This window comes from Columba livia, chromosome 4 (genome assembly GCF_036013475.1).
Source record: "Columba livia isolate bColLiv1 breed racing homer chromosome 4, bColLiv1.pat.W.v2, whole genome shotgun sequence".
Taxonomy (NCBI): Eukaryota; Metazoa; Chordata; class Aves; order Columbiformes; family Columbidae; genus Columba; species Columba livia.
This window is the reverse complement of record NC_088605.1, coordinates 1,575,049-1,591,371: the sequence shown is the minus strand read 5'-3', so window position 1 is coordinate 1,591,371 and position 16,323 is coordinate 1,575,049. Positions and strand designations below refer to the sequence as shown.

Here is a 16,323-nt window from a genome sequence, read left to right as displayed (position 1 = left end):
TGAGACCCAACGTCTACAGCATGGTCAAGAGTTGGTGTCGCACAACTGACCGGTACCGTGATTTGGGGGTCACGGTCCAATACCTCCTCTTTTTTGTTTTTTCCCAAGGAATGCTTCCATTTCTTTTTCCTTGGACCTCATGGGAGATCTCATAGATCCTTCTGCTCGGGTTGAACCCAACCACAGGGGTTGCCAGGTGGCTGGACCCACCATGCAACTAAAGTTACAACCTGATTTTCTACCTTATGCCGCCAACAAGCAACGTGGGGGTAGGAAACCTTTGGAAATGGTGCTTGTATGCGACGAAAGCTCAGTTAGAAGTGCTTTGAAGAAGTAAAAGCCACATGGAAGTGCTAAACAGGATTATTAAGCCCTGGAGGCTCCCACGGTTGAGATGTTCCCGCAGCCGAGGGGAGCGATTAAAGCAAACCCTGGATTTGCAAAGCGGTTGGTGATAAGGCCACCTCGTGCCATCGGCACTGGCCACAGTTCAGATATCAACAGGTTGATGTTTGAACTAAAACACCCGAGCTTTTCCAGCCCGGCCTGTTGGATTGCCGTGTTGGTTCAGCGAGAAAAGCCGACATCGCGTCCAAACCCCCGTGGTGTTTTTTCACCTGCGCTTTCTCGGTTCCAGCAGATGCTGGAAGCTCCAGCCACCAGCTCCGCTTCCAACCTCAACCGTTCTGCGCCTCCAGCATCCTTTGGGATGGGAGTTTTGGATTTCCCATGGAAAATCCCCAGAGCAGCACAGTGCTTGTACAAAGCGGCAGCTTTGTGTATCATTTGCTCCCTACACCTGGGTCCAACCCTTTCTCCTCCCCAGCCCCTTGCCCGCTTCCCATGCCGCTCTGGCAGCTGCCCCCAGTGTCACGGGGTCCCTTTGTACCCCCCTTTGCTTTAAATCTCCTTTGTACCACCTGTAGATCAGCACAGGGTTAGATTTCATTGTACTTGCTGTATTTACCCGTGCCATTGTACAGTGGAGGGGACTGGGGACAGTTCTTCCTGGGGGATGGTGAAGGGCCTGGGGGGTTCATGGTAGGTTTTGGTTATCTATAATACTTATCTATATACTATATACTATATCTATATACTGTATATCTGTAGCTATATACTTATCTATAAGTAAAACCTTATTTGAGAGCCCTACCCATAGTATAAAGACCAGGAAAATTCATTGGCTGGTTTCTTCATCCTCTATTCCAATACTTTAAAATCCCAAATGCATCACCTCGGACCTCACATCGAAACCCCGCGAGAAGGTTCCAAGGGGTCTGTCTGGGATGTGACCCTGATTGTCGCTTCCCCGCTAAGCAGGAGGAAAATAAACTCACAGGGATGATCTAGAAGAGACCCAGACCAAGACTTGGGCTGATACCACTGAATTGACATTCCCAGGAGCTGTTTCATGCCGAGCTGCCGGCCCTTGTGTCCAGCTGGGAAGGACACAGTGGTCAACCCGTGGCAGGCGTCTGGCTTGGGAAAGCAGATTTCCAAACATCGGGGGAAAGACAATATTCGAGAAGCGTGTTGGGGAGCGTGGCGTGGGAGTTGTGCAGCTGGGCTTTGCCTTGGGAAAGCTGCAGCAAGACACGGCTTTCTCGGGCTGGCGGAAACACGAGCAGGACTTCGCTCGGAGATGTGGGCGGGGAGCCATATTTGCTGCTTCTCCCAGGAATTCGGGGCTCTCGGTGCGATTCTCATGCGGCAGCACAAGGAAGGGCCTGAGTAGCTTCAAAAATGGAGCTGATGGAAGGATGCGTGGTGCTCGGGGGCATGCGCAGGGTCAGGGGACGCTGCTGTGACGCACAGAGGAGGCTCAGTCTTGCATTCATGAGCTTTGGGTGCTGATGATGATGCTGAGGAACCTGGAGCATCTTTCTGATGAGGAAAGGCTGAGAGAGCTGGGGCTGTTCAGCTGGAGAAGAGAAGCTGAGAGGGATCTGATCAATGCTGATCAATATCTCAGGGTGGGTGTCAAGAGGATGGACCAGACTCTGTTCAGTGGTGCCCAGTGAAAGGATGAGGGGCAACGGGCACAGACTGAAACACAGGAGGTTCCATCTGAATATGAGGACAAACTTCTTTACTCTGAGGTGCCAGAGCCTGGCCCAGGCTGCCCAGAGAGGTTGTGGAGTCTCCTTCTCTGAGACATTCAAACCCGCCTGGACCGACCTGTGTGATCTGCTCTGGTGACCCTGCGTGAGCAGGTGGGTTGGACTGGATGATCTCCAGAGGTCCCTTCAACCCAGCCCGGCTGGGATTCTGTGATGGACCAGAGCTTGGCTCAGTGCATCTGCTCCCAGGTTAACTAGGCACAGAAATTTGGGAGGCACCAGTGTGGCAGGATAACTGCAAGGTTGACTTTTGTTTCTCGTCTCCGTCCCTGCTTTGTAATCTGGCCCATTCGTCAGGTAAAACAGGAGAAGGAGCAAAAGGTCACACGCTTGATTTACCGGGAGCCTTAAAGTTGTTAACGCCTCTCAGCCCTCCCGTTGGAAATTGTCTTTGCCCTCAGCTGCCTGTCCCTGCGCCACCAGAGATAAAGCCCCGTGGTGTCAGGGCTAATGTGGGGCCAACCACAGATCAAAGGAGCCTGTGCTGGGTTTCCAAAAACCTCCTTCAGGACGGGGCGGCTGCACCTTCTGCTCTGCACCTTGGAGGGACAGCAGAGGCCATGAGCATGTTGCAAGAGCTTCCAGGCTGATGTATTTAGAACGAAAACCATGAGAAGGTTGGGGGGGTATTTTAGGGGGTTGATTTGTTTATTTTTCCCCCATTACAGGTCTCGGATCCCTTTTCTCTTGTGTACTGAATGTGCAAAGCTCGGGTGTTGTGTGCAGGGTGCTGGCTTGGCTGAGGGGGTTAGTGCTGATGCTGGGGTTGTTCTAACCCATCCTAGACCAGCCCATCTAGGAGAATCACAGCATCACAGAATGGACTGGGTTGGAAAAGACCTCAGAGATCATCCAGTCCAACCCTTGGTCCAACTCCAGTCCATTGACTAGATCATGGCACTAAGTGCCATGTCCAGTCTCAGTTTAAAAACCTCCAGGGCCGGTGAGTCCAGCACCTCCCTGGGCAGCCATTCCAATGCCTGACCACTCTCTCTGCACAGAATTGCTTTCTCATCTCCAGCCTCAATTTCCCCTGGCAGAGTTGAAGCCCATGGCCCCTTGTCCTATTGCTGACTGCCTGGGAGAAGAGACCAATCCCCACCTGGCTAGAACTGCCCTTCAGGTAGTTCTAGAGAGTGCTGAGCTCAGCTCTAAGCCTCCTCTTCTCCAGACTAAACAAGCCCAGCTCCCTCAGCCTCTCCCCATGGTTCTTGTGTTCCAGTCCCTTCCCCAGTCTTGTTGCTCTTCTCTGGACCCGCTCCAGCACTTCAATCTCTTTCCTGAACTAAGGGGCAAGAAGCTGAAGAAGCTCAGGGATGTAGATTAGCACCTGTTAGGCCCCTTCTGTATAGACACAGGCACAAAAAGGCCTAAATGGTTGGTATTTTGCTATACATTAGCATGTTAGCGCCTGTAAGCCATGCACGGATGATCATGCGTAAGGCAGGAGAAGGTTGGGGAGGAGAGCGGGTGATGATTCTTTCCACCAAGCGTTTTGCCAAATCTCTCTTTACAATTCTTTTCAGCTCCACCGAAGTCGATGATATGATCAGAAAATCTACAAACCTGCTGCTGACCCGAACGCTGAGCAACTGTTTACAGAACGTCATCAAGAGGAAAAACGTCGGGCTGACCGAGGTGTGACGTGGCTCTGGGACAGGGCGACAGCAGGGGTTTGGTCCCTTGGGATTCATTACAGCACCTTCACAGATGCTGCTTTGGAGCATTAGTATAAAATATTTGGTTGGAAACCAAAAATGGAACCGTGTGGTGTTGCTGTGTGAAGCAAGAAACACTTTACCTTGTGGGAAGGAGGGAGTTTTGCTGCTGCTGTTCATCTTACCACTCTTTTGAATTTGTGGAGCACTATCCATCTGAATTGAAGTAAGAAAGGTTGAAGGAGCACTGGAGCAGAGCCAGCTGGGGGCGAGGAGAGGATGGGGACTTGTCCCCAGCTATTAGGAGACCCTTGAAGTGGTTTCAGCACTTTGCTGCACTGCAAACTCTAATTTGTATTTTTGCAATCAATCCTTTTTTGTGCACAAATTTCTGAGCTGTTTAGCGCAGTTTGGGTCCCTTAGTCAGACTTGTGTGTGCTGTTATTAAATGAGGAGACACTAATACAGCTGTGACTGTTTAATTAACTGTACTGCAGAAATGTGTCCTGTTCTCTGGACGCTGTAAATACGCTATGGAGGTGAGTTTTGGGGAGCTTAGTGCATTTACAGCAGTTTGTATTTACACGTGGTGCTTCCTCAACCCTTTATCTCCCGGTCTGGAATCTCTCTGCTCCCTGGGGGCAAATTCCGCTTCCCTCCTGCTCCTCCCAGGGCTCCCTTCACAAAGAATGCAACACTATCCATGCACTGTCCATCCCCCAAAGGATCTTTTTATTTTGCTGCTGTTACAGTCATTCCCACAGTGACGGAGTGTAGGAAGGGCAAACCCATTGCAACAGTTTTGCCCGGTTTAGAGGTGTAGATGTTGCTCAGCATCTTCCTCGTTGAGTGGAGGTGATGCTTTTCTTTGCAGCTGAAGAGGATTTTTGCGAGGAAAGCCTATGCAGCACAAATTGTATTTAAAATAAAGGCGTAGCATGTCCAGAGACTGGCGTTCAGCACTGAAACTCTTGTATTTTCACCCTCTTGTTCCTCACCACTGACCCAGGTACAACGAGCTCTCTCCTGGTGTTCTCTCTACCATAATTTTTCCCTCATTTGGTTGAAGAGAAACTACTCTTAGCATCTTTGTCCCTTCCTGCCTCTTTTCCTTGTGTAACCATTGTCCTGTTTGTCCAAATCATCATTTTTCCACCGAGTTGCTCAAATCCTTCCTGCTTTAGAGAAGACATTGATGTGGAGCACAGGAGTTGAAGGGTGCATTGAAGAGTCCCAAATCATACACAAGCACAGTCCTGGTGTTGAAAGTGATTGCAAAAGATACTTAAACACCCTGCGCTAAGTACGTTGCATAACTGTCACTTCCCAGATTTAATTGTTGCACAAAGCAACACCATCCACTTCTGGGCTCTCCAATGTCATCCTCCAAGCAGTGGACAAGGTAATACAAGGCCGTGTACCAGCCTTCCTGGTCTGTTATCCTCTTTATTTTATTTTTCATTGCTGTTTCTTGGGGCTGCATCCTAGCAGTGGCTGCTGACGTTTGTTAGCAAGTCTGCTCCGAATAATCCTGGTGTTTTGAACAACCCTGACCATCCCTCAACAAAAGAAAGGGGAAAGATGCAACTATTCTTTTCACTTGAATACCTCAACAAGGGGGTCTTACCCCAATGATGGGGTCTTACCCCAATGAGAAGGTCTTACCCCAATGATGGGGTCTTACCCCAACGAGAGGATCTTACCCCAATGAGAAGGTCTTACCCCAATGAGAAGGTCTTAGCCCAATGATGGGGTCTTACCCCAACAAGAAGGTCTTACCCCAAAGATGGGGTCTTACCCCAACAAGAAGGTCTTACCCCAATGGTGGGATCTTACCCCAATGAGAAGGTCTTACCACAACGATGGGGTCTTACCCCAACAAGAAGGTCTTACCCGAACAAGAAGGTTTTACCTCAACGAGAAGGTCTTAGCCCAACGAGCGGGCCTTGCCCCAACGACAAGGCCTTACCCCAATGAGAAGGTCTTACCCCAACGAGAAGGTCTTACCCCAATGAGAAGGCCTTACCCTTCCAAATTCAAGACAAGGTCAGAACTTGAAAGAGCCAGAGATGGAGCAGGAAATCTCATAACAAGTGGTGGAAAAGAACCAAAGCAATCAGGGCCTTCACGTTTGACAGCTGATCTGGACAATAAGTTGTGATGATTAGAGGTTTAGAAGGAATTTCACATAGATGGACATATCTAGTATTTAATTAACTTGAAACTATAGGAAAATATATCGCAATTGTTACGTCAGGGCTATCTGATGCCGGGAAATGCCAACGAGCGCTTGTTTGGAGGCAAAAATGGAGAACAAAATTAATCCAAGGAGTTCAGGAATGAGAAGCCCTCCTGGTTCTTTGTGTAATACATCCCATGGGCCAAGTACAAAACAAGAGGAGTTCAAATAGATCATAATTTGGTTTCTTAAAAATGAAAACTTGACTGAAATCGAAGAAGCGTTGGCTGGAAGGGACCTCTGGAGGTACCTGGTCTGACCTCCCCCTGGAGTTGGGATCATTGCCCACTTGGGTCGTGTCAACCGTGGCTTTCTCTCCCTCGCTTTGACTTTCTCCAAACCAGAGGTCCCACAGCTTCTCTGGGCACCCTGTTCCAGTTCTGTGCTACCTAATGACGCTTTTCCTTCCCAATATCCACCCTGAACCTCCCAAACGTCAACCGTTGCCCATTCTCGTGTCATCTGCCACTAGCGCTGTGATCTTCGTGGCGTTACTTCGAGATTTCTGTGCCTGCAACACTTGAATCAATGATTAATCCTTTGTATTCAGACGATTTGTGTTTCAAAATAATTTCTTTAAGAGGAGGTGACTGGGAGCTGCCACACCATAACCCAGCAATTAAATTATATCAGTCTACAACATTATATTAACAATATTTTGTGTCTGGAAGAGAACTGCTTTGGCATGATATCTGACATTATTTGGGAAGGTTTTGTTATAGATTATGTTGCACCTTGAAAATATTCACAGCAGTCTGCTCAGAAAATAAAGCAACTTAGGGAATGAATGATGCTTCAAGTCAGTGATCCTGACGTGGGAGCCCGGATTGTTTTGCTCTGGATTGTAAATGCTTGTGTTGCTTGACTTCAGCAAAAGGTTTTACTCTGTTGTTGCCTTCAACATCTCGATATAGTGCCATGGGACAGCAGCTGAGAAGACAGCGTTAAGAAAATCGCAGATAACAGGGGTATGATAAGCAAAGAGATAGCAGGTGAGCTCTGCTGCTCACCCACACCACCCTCAGCAACGCAGAACCTCGCGGTTTCTTTGTTACGTGCCTTCGTATGATCTTGTTTGGTGTCACTCAAGATATGGGTTATTTAGGGTTCATTAGCAGACAGAATACTTGGGATTTGACGTGGCGTTTTTATTTTGTGAGCCTGTTGTATCTGAACGGCGCTGAAACAAGCCCTGACTGACAGCTGAATGTAGGAAAGTCATTACAAAAATAACCTTCTGTGGTATTAGTGGCTGTCATGGGAAATGCTTTTCCCCCAAAATTATCTTTTATATAAGTTTCTGATCGTGTTAAAGGAGAAAAGCCTTTGAGCTTGTAGCAGAGCTTAGTGTGTTTGTACAGCGTCAGCTTTTTCATGCCACAAGTGCTTAAAAATTGGCATCTCTGAAGCCGGTACGTCCCTGGCTTCAGGAGCATGATGGTTGAATGTCTTCTTTACCTTTGCAGCTCGTACAGATTATTATAAACACCACCCACTTGGAGAAATCCTGCAAGTTCCTGGAGGAGTTCATAACCAACATCACTAATGTGCTTCCAGAAACCGTCCACACTACCAAACTCTACGGGACCACCACCTTCAAGGTGAGACGGCTGGTAGATCCACCTCGGGGAGCTGCTGCTGGTATTTGGCTGGAGAGTTTCTGCTCCCAAATGCGCACGTGCTTGTGTCTGTAGGGAGCTGAGCTGAGCTGGAAGGGAATTTGGTCATATCCTGGGAGGCTTACGCCATCAGACCAGCTTTTGGGCTTTAATTCTGTTGAGATCATGAGCCTGTGTAGCCCTAATTTACAGGCTGTGACTGCAGCACTTAGTATCTAAAGGTTTAAACAAAAACTTGAACCAAAAACCATGTCTGGCCATGACCGCACCTCTCCTCTTTCACCCAAGAGGCAAATAGATTTTCAGAACTTGTATTTCTGTATCTTTCCACTCCTTTTGGTGTTATCCCCTAAAAATCATGGCCGGCAGAACCTGCTAGACTTCCCAGTCTTTAAATATTTAAATTATAAACAAGGAGTGACCACCCAGATACTTTATATGAAATCTTAATGCCATAAATGGGTCACCTCTGAGGTGTCTGAATTGTGGCCCATGGCTGGAGAGCAGGAGATGGGAACAGCACCGAGGACTCGAGCGACAGTAGAGAATTGATTGGGTGAGGTTTGCCCTTGGGATCACTCATCAGGAGACTAAGGCCCCACATCTCCAGGGAAGTCCATCCGTTGTCCATTCTGGCATCACCTACGTATTTGGCCTAAGGATGAGTTTTCCTACCCTTATTTTGGGAGGGAGGCCCCTCTGTGACCTTCCTGAACCTCAGACCTGCACACAGTTTGGTGGGTCTCAGCCTTCTTCCATATGGGATGTTCCTCTCCCATCTCTCTCACCCTTTTCCATCCTTGTCCTCCTGGTTCCATCAGAGACAAACACCAGCTTGACCTCGTCTGCCACTGACCTGGTGGCACACGTCATAGAGTCATAGAATGGTTTGGGTTGGAAGGGACCTTCAGAAGTCATCTAGTCCAACCCTTCTGCTATGGGCAGGTTCATCTTCAACTAGATAGATGTCCCACCAGTCTGAGCTAACCTGAGGCTTTCGAAGCTGTGTAGTTGCCCACAGACACTTTGAGCTATAGGTTGGGTCAATCTCGCGTTGTGTTACTTGTGTAGACTGGGAGACTCCATCCCACGTAAGGTCTCGTTTCCCAGGACGCTCGCCATGCTGCCGAGGAGGAGATTTACACCAACCTGAACCAGAAGATCGACCAGTTCTTGCAGCTGGCGGACTACGACTGGATGGCCATGGAACCAGGCAGCAAGGCCAGCGACTACCTGGTGGATCTCATTGGCTTTCTACGCAGCACGTTCGCCGTGTTCACCCACCTCCCGGTAAGCAACCTCAGCCCATTTGCTTTCTTTTTCGGGCTGGGGACCGCACGGGCATCCGATGGGGCCGTTTGGGTTGCTCAGACTTTATGGAATATGATGGAATCGGGGCCTTAAAGTGTCAAGTGTTGCAAAATAACAAATCTCTTTTTAAAACTGCTTCACATGTTACCAGAAGTTGGGCTTCAGTGAGTCTCCCAGAGTATTTGCAATTCTACATATATGTGACCGAGGGACATATCACAGGCCACTATGTAGAAGTAGGCTCATAACTCACTAGCCACCTATATTTTAGATATATTAACTCTCAGCTTAATGGACATTGGAGATTTTTTCAAGAGATCCCAGCATAAGGGTGTCTATTATTTGAACCGCAGATCCATTTGCAAATGTTTGTCAAGTCGCTGGACGCCTTACATCGAAATATTGCTCTGCTGGAAGGCAGCATATGTTTCTTTCTTCTCTCTGCTGTCTAAAATATGCTTGTGTTTATGCTGTTATTGCGACCAAAAATGTATTTTATGTTGTTTTTTGCATTTGGCTGAGTAGTGTCCCATTGAAAGGGGAAAACACAGTCGTCAGGGAGTTTTGGTTTTGCTCAAACAGCTTTTTTTTCTTTAAATAAGATTTGTTCTGAGCTGTATGGATAGATACATAGGAGTATGCTCAGTCGGTAGGTATTTTGAAATAGCAAATCCACTGAATGCTTTATTTGTCCTAAGAGCAATTTCAGTTCATTCTTCTCTGTGGGACTGTTATTTGTTTGTTGTCAGTGGGTGCCCAGGACTGTAGTTCACCAGCACACACTGGGCATCTGCCTTGAGCTCGGATATAAACAGGAAGAAAAGGTTCATGACACACAGTGGCAGTTTCCTTCGTTCTCCTTGTTTGCGCCACTGCGATCGCTCTGCTGGGTGTTCAACCACCCCAGGGCTGTTTCAGGAGGTCTTACAGCCCCAAAACTCTGCAGTCTTCTCCGTGGCTTTGACTTTGTCACAGCAGGAATATTTGGTAGCGGGATGGAAATGAGGATTGATGTGTTGTGGATGAAGCCACTAATAGAGAAGTGGCTTTCCCAGCTCCCTGTTGAGGAGAAGGTGTTTTCTTGGCTCTGTTATCACTGGAACAGACTTAGAAATGAAGTGTTACCTCCATGCAGAGAGGTCAGAAGGGCTTTTGCCCATCTTCATGTTCAGGCCAGGTTTATTGCCAAGAGTCCCCTCCGTTGGCAGCCCTGAGCAATGTGGCTGGGGGCCTCTGGGTTCTGGAGGTGCTGGATTCCTCAACTGCTCTATTTCTCCTTAAAAAAGGAGATGTGGCTGCAGCAGGATGGGTTATGGCCTGGAGACTGCTTCCACAAATCACACTGAAATACTTACACAAGCAGGTAACGGAGTTTGACAGGGAGATTGGTCTCTGCACCAGAGCGTGAAGCACGGCTGGCAAGAGAGATGGGGATGGGGAGAGATGCCCGCAGTGATTTATGAGATGGGCCTGCAGTGATTTATCTTCCTTAACGTTCCCTTTTTGAGGCAGTCAAAATTGTTTTGGAGACTGGGAGGGCAGGTAATTGGTCTAAAAAGGATCAAGACAGATTGAAGCAGCCTTTTCTCTTCCAGAACTGGATTAGAAGGCTGCCTGCAGGTTGCTGTGGTGGATGTGCCGGGTAATGTGCTGGTGCTGCTCAACCAGCAGACACCACAGCACCTTCTCTTCAAGGTGTTGCGTGACCCTGATCCTCCTGAAATCCCTGTGACATAGGGGAAGAAGTCAATCAGGTGCTACAATCTGATTTGTGAAGCTGTAGATCTGGTTCAGTGGCTTGTATGAGACGTAGGTCTGGGGTTTTTTGGTGTCTATTGGAGTTTCTTTATGGGAGTGCTGTGCAGATGCCGTCATTGAACGTTACGGGCAGGTCCCCACATACTCCTAAAGGCAATAGTGGGTGAGAACATGTCAGCAAAAGATCAGGGTCCATCAAAAAGACACCCAGCTCCTTTGGTGTCTCTGCTGGGTCATTGTTGTAGGGTTCGAGGGCCTTTTTCCAGTGGCTTATTTAGAAACACATTAGAACTTCTGCACTTTGCTAAATGAATTGTAGGAGAATAAGGTGTGTGGAAGCTCACACCTGCCTAAAGCAATGCAGAAAAATGGCAGAGATGTTTTTGAAAGCACCAGTTACGTGGGACGAGCTTCATTTGTGAAAGAGAGGGGGTCAGGGAGGAAAGGAACTATCTCCAAAAAGGGTGAATTATAAGTAAAAGAGGCTATTGCAGGATTGGTAGTGATGAGGTAGAGCTGGTCCAAATCCAGCCCAAATCATCATCACTACAGGGTCACGATCTAAGAGGAGCTGCCTCCCAGATTGAAATGAGTTTGCAGCTTTGTCCATCTATAATATAGATGATTTCCACACTGCCAGTAGCTTGCGAAGAAAAGCAAGTGATTGTGAACCATCCTTGGAGAGTGGAGCATCTTGTTCCTAGAAGTGCAACACCATCCCTTCCTGCTCTCACGTCCTTGGCTGGTTTGGAAACGCCCGTGTCTTCCAGGGCAGGTACCTTCACGTTGACTGAATTTACACAATTATAATACGTGAGAAGCGCTTTGCTAGTGTTTGAACTTGCGGCATTTTTTAAGGAGAAAAGCGGCAATCTCAGGAGATGACTAAGTGGCAGGAGACGAGCTACTCACCTGCCTTTTGTCACGACAGTAATTACACCGAGAAAACCCTTCACCTGGTGATCAAAGCAGCTCAGCCTGGGCATGTCGGTGGTTACCGTGCTGAAATTACACCAACAAAAAGCGCTGTCCTGTAATAGAACGGAGCCGAAAGTCCTGAGCCTGCAAAAATGCAGGCGGCTCCTTGGCTTGACGGGTGTGAGTAATCCCATTGTCTCGGCCGGGGCCGCTCGTCTGCAGGAAACCTCTCTGAGGTCAAGGCTCCAGGGCACATGAAACAGCCTTGAAGGGTCCGGTTGACTCGGGTCAACTTTTCGGAGAGGGGGTGAAGAGAAGCAGAGTTGCTGAGCGAGTTAAAAGGCGACTCCAAGGCAAAATTTGGGCATTAAGTCTTGTGTTTTTTGGATACGAGGCGGAATTTTTCATGTATTTATTGAGGTGAATCGCGGAAGAGTTGAGGTTGGAAGGGACCTCTGGAGGTCATAGGATCATAGAATGGTTTGGGTTGAAGGGTCACCCAGATGGGCAGGGACATCTTCAGCAGCTCATGTTGCTCAGAGCCCTGTCCAGCCTGGCCTGGGATGTCTCCAGGGATGGTTCATCCACCACCTCTCTGGCCAAGCAGATTTTCTGGTCCAACCCAAGCATGAAAAACAACCCAGACTAAAGTTAGTCCTGGCTCATGGAGTGGCATAAAGAGCCTCCACTTTCTCCAGCATTCAAGCAGGAATTGCAATCCCTGATTTTCCCTTTAGAGCATCATTGCGGGACATGGTGAAAACCTCTTCATATTCGGAATCCCTGGAACTGATTTATTTTTTCCACCTTTGCTTTGGGGCGCTGAGCCCCCGTTGCGGCGGGTACAACGTGGGCAGGGAGGGGAGGAAAAGGTCACGGTGAAGCGAACGGGGTTTTGGTTCGTCCCGCTGCCGCACGACATTTTTATGGTGGTTTAGAGCCACAATTGGAAAATTTCTCCGCTAAGTGCCCCAAATGTCTCAAAGCAAATAACACGCTGGTGGAAAGCAAAGCATAATTAACATTTGCCTTCAAGGCCGCCCTCTTCCTGCGGTAACCAAGGAGAGTTGGTTCCTGCTGCTGCGGAGCTTATTAACATGGGATGCTCGGGCCTCCTTTAAAAGAAAATGCCTTTTTTTGGTTGTTTTTAAAGAAATAAATACATTGGGGGAAAAAAAAATAGTAATTTAGAAAAAAAAAAAGGTGGTTTCTGCTTTTCAGCAAGTAAAGGAGCACGGCCTCAAGAATTAACATTTCCAGCCTAATACTTTGAAAAGAATGACTGAAAAAGCCTTTTGTCTTTGGTGGCCGATTGTTGTTTTTATTTCTTGTTAGACAAGTTAATGTAAATCGCATTGACAGGGCTACTCCAAACACACTGATTTGTTGACATTAAGCTTCTCAAAGATGGAGGGTTGTGTCAACACCTCCCCTGAACTGTCAGGTTAACAAAGCAAGGATGTTTTCTAGGGGGAGGGGAGCAGCGGTAGGGGAAAGGGGGGCTGTTTTGTTTTTATTTTAAGTTTCCTTTAATCCTCTGTTAGTCTTGTATCTTGATAACCTCCTTTGCAAGGTAATCAGGGCAGGTCAAGAGGTGATGCTGACCCGGGAAGGGGAAGCAATCTTTCAGCGATGGAACCAGCTCTAACCTCGGCCGTTTTAAGTGGTTCAGCCTGAACTCTTTGCAAAGGGGCTTTAGGGTTGTTGTTTTACTTTTTGGCCCTTTTGTGCTCATTTCTGCAGATGGCAGGCACGGATTTCAGCCGGAGCCGCGCGAACGCTGCGCCCGCTCCACCTGCAAAGTCATTCCCTTATACACCCTATTGACATCTCTTCCCCGTTGCAAATAAATACAGCGGCCCCAGCAGCTCTTGCTTTGCTAGAGTGAGCTTTGGAAGCGTTTATTTTCTTTTGAAAGATAATTATTACGTATGTTTTTACTTAAAAAGCCGAATCCCTCTGTAATATTTTAAAAGGCAAGGCGCTGGGCATGGGAGTAAAATGTCCTGACCTTTGCACCAACCACAGCCTTGGCCACGTTGGGAGGGACCCAAGCGGAATGAAAGCATCATGGAAACATCATCTGAGCACTAAACACCTTCTTTAGATTTGCACGAGTCCTGTCTGGGCTTAAATAACATCCCCTTGCCCTCGGAAGAGCTGAGCAGGTTCTGGTCCCTGTCACCCGCTGTCCCCAACTAGGGTTTGTCATCCATCACCTCCACCCTACAGGCGGGAGGGCTGAGGTATGTGGATGTTGACTTGCGGAGCACATTTAATAGCAATAAAACGTGTCTTGTGATACTCAGGCCAGGTTCAAAGAGCCCACATTTTGCTTTTTCAATCATCTGCGGAGCAGCCGGTGCCTCGGTTGGAGCGTTGGGTTGTAGGCACCTCCGGGTGGTGACCGATGGGGACCTCTTCTGCCTTTCTCGCTGTTGCTTTGCTGTCTTCTGCGTTTGACTTTCACCTCCCTGTGTTGTCCTCTGTAGGGGGATGTAGATGTCCACTCTACCATGTCGGTGAGTACCAGACCGCGTGCCGTGCGCGTTTGGTCCGCTCTGCTTGCACCTCAAGTGCTGGAGGGCGAGTTGAACCAGAAAAGGTCCTTAGTCCCGGAAGGGTGAGAAGGAAAAATCTGACTAGAAGTTTAAGTCAACAGGGTAAATACGAGACCAGGGGGAAGAGTTTTCTTCCAGACACGTTGCCCACAAGCAAGTAGCATTGCTAAATTATTGATTGCATTTAATTGTCTATTTTTATCCCCCACACATCTCTAAATGTGCAGGTAATTAGGAAAAATGCCTGTTATTAAGGAAAGCATGATGGGATCTTCAACTTCTGCTTGAAAGAGAAAAGATCTCTGTAAAATCCCCTCGCTCTCCCTGGGGGGGTTTCAGCCTTACGTTCCTCCTGGTCTAAGTGCTCTGAGCCGGGACTTGGATGGCTAAGCCTGCCCCCCGGCCAGAGCTCTCAAACTCTGTTTCATCCAGATAATCCCATGGCTTCTTGACGTTTGCTATCTCCCTCTTTGGATTAGGGCAATTAGCACAAAGAAAGCGAAGGAGACCTTTTCGGACCTGCCTTCTGGTTCAACGAACCCCTCTAATTGTCATTTCTGCTTGTTTGACGTGCGGGAAGCAAAAAGCTGCGGCGCTTCCCCGGACGGATCGCAAGCAAAGTGCTCCCGAGCCGCCTCGCTTCTGCTTGTTCTTTTGCCTTTAAGCTCCCGCTCGCCGTTTGAACGCTGAGCGTTGATGCTCCGCGCCGCGGTTGGATGCGTGTACCCCTTTCTCCTGGAAACTGAGCGTAGCTAAGCCTGGAGTATTTGCAGGCTCTGGGCACCTGGGGGTTGCTAAGTCCACATCGAGGTCGCAAATCAACGCCGGCTTCTGGAAAGAAAGAGCAATTAAAGCAATTGGAGGCCAGAAGGTGCATCCAAGCCAGGGCTGGGGTTGCAGGAGCAGGGACACTTGGGACGTCGCCCCAGGAGCGATGCTGAATGTCACACAACCTCCGCGGTGTCCACAGGGCGGACGCCAAGAGGGACAGATCCAAAAAAGAAATGGTATTGCCGCTGGCTTTTCAAGACTTGCAACCATTTAGAAGCCAGATGTATTTATTTCTTTAATTGAATCCAGTGCCTAGACAGCTATGGAGTCAGCTTCCTATGGAGAGGGGTGCATTAGTTTCATTAAGGTAAATCAATGAAAAATAATACCTGGAGGTCCCCTGGAAAGGGTCAGGGATGGAGTAATCCCTTTATATGGTGGGACTTTGCTGGCTTGCGCTTAGTTGGTTTTGTTCTTAACTGCAACAGATTCTGATTTTCCTTTTAACCCCTCTAATTTTGTGTTCTCTAGGTAGTTTGCGTTAACTGGCGGAAATAAATCACTAATCTGCCTGTCTAAAAGAGATTGAAAAATCAAAATCTGATTGCACAAAATAGCAGGACAAAGGAATAATTGTAACAGGCTTTAAAATGTCCGGTGGGAAGTAGTTGTGGCTAATCCTGGAAGTTTCTTAGTGTTGTAGACACAGACGCGCATTAAGAAAAGCGAGTTCCATGGGGCGCACACACGGATGAACAGCATCTAAAATCCTCTCTGTATGGTCCTCAGGCAGCTTCTTATGCTCTCTGGAGATGATCTGGGTCTCTTGAGGGGTTACTTGGACCAGCTTGCCCCGAAGCTTGGGCAAAACACCCTTAAAACGAGGGGATACGCTGAGCCGGTGATGGAGTGGCGCTCGCTCGGCTGTGTGGTCCCGCGCTGCGGTCTGCCGGCTCGGCTTTGCTCCTCTGCTCTTCTCAAGTGTCTCCAAAATCCCCAATACTTCCCAAAATGAAGGGGTCAAAACAAGAACTTAGGGCGGCTTTAAAGCAAGGAGCAAAGCATTCAAATACGGTGGTTTTAGCTTTGTTGGCTGGGAGAAGCGTGACCTCTGATTAACCCGGGAGCGCTAGTTAACTCGAAGCTGGGTAAGCCAAGTTATCTTGTAATTACATGGTTTCTTGTCTGCTTTCAGCACTCTGAAAATTAATTGAAGCTAAAATGCCCAGTCCCATAAATCCTTTAAACCAGGGTGTGCACGCTTCCCCAGGTATGGCTTCCCTTTGTGTAGTCACCTCGGCATGTTTGGCTTTGATTTTTATTTTACAAACGTAGATTTATAAAGCTGTTTTATGCTCCCTTTTGCAT

The 16,323-nt window shown here is 48.2% G+C and overlaps 1 protein-coding gene across 8 annotated transcripts in view; it reads left to right on the top strand.

Annotated features, from left to right (window-relative positions):
* EXOC6B (exocyst complex component 6B) overlaps window positions 1–16,323 on the top strand; it is a 315,683-nt gene that overhangs the window by 191,480 nt on the left and 107,880 nt on the right. For 6 of the 8 annotated variants that reach the window (XR_010472016.1, XM_065060168.1, XM_065060170.1 and 3 more), the window contains 4 exons: window positions 3,647–3,758; window positions 7,484–7,618; window positions 8,747–8,926; window positions 14,116–14,145. Coding sequence is in view for 7 of the 8 variants with exons in the window: in XM_065060168.1 (XP_064916240.1) it covers window positions 3,647–3,758; window positions 7,484–7,618; window positions 8,747–8,926; window positions 14,116–14,145 (457 nt within the window). In the remaining variant the exon portion in view is untranslated. The remainder of the gene's footprint in view (window positions 1–3,646; window positions 3,759–7,483; window positions 7,619–8,746; window positions 8,927–14,115; window positions 14,146–16,323) is intronic. The other 2 variants (XM_065060169.1, XM_065060173.1) reach the window with 1 other exon arrangement.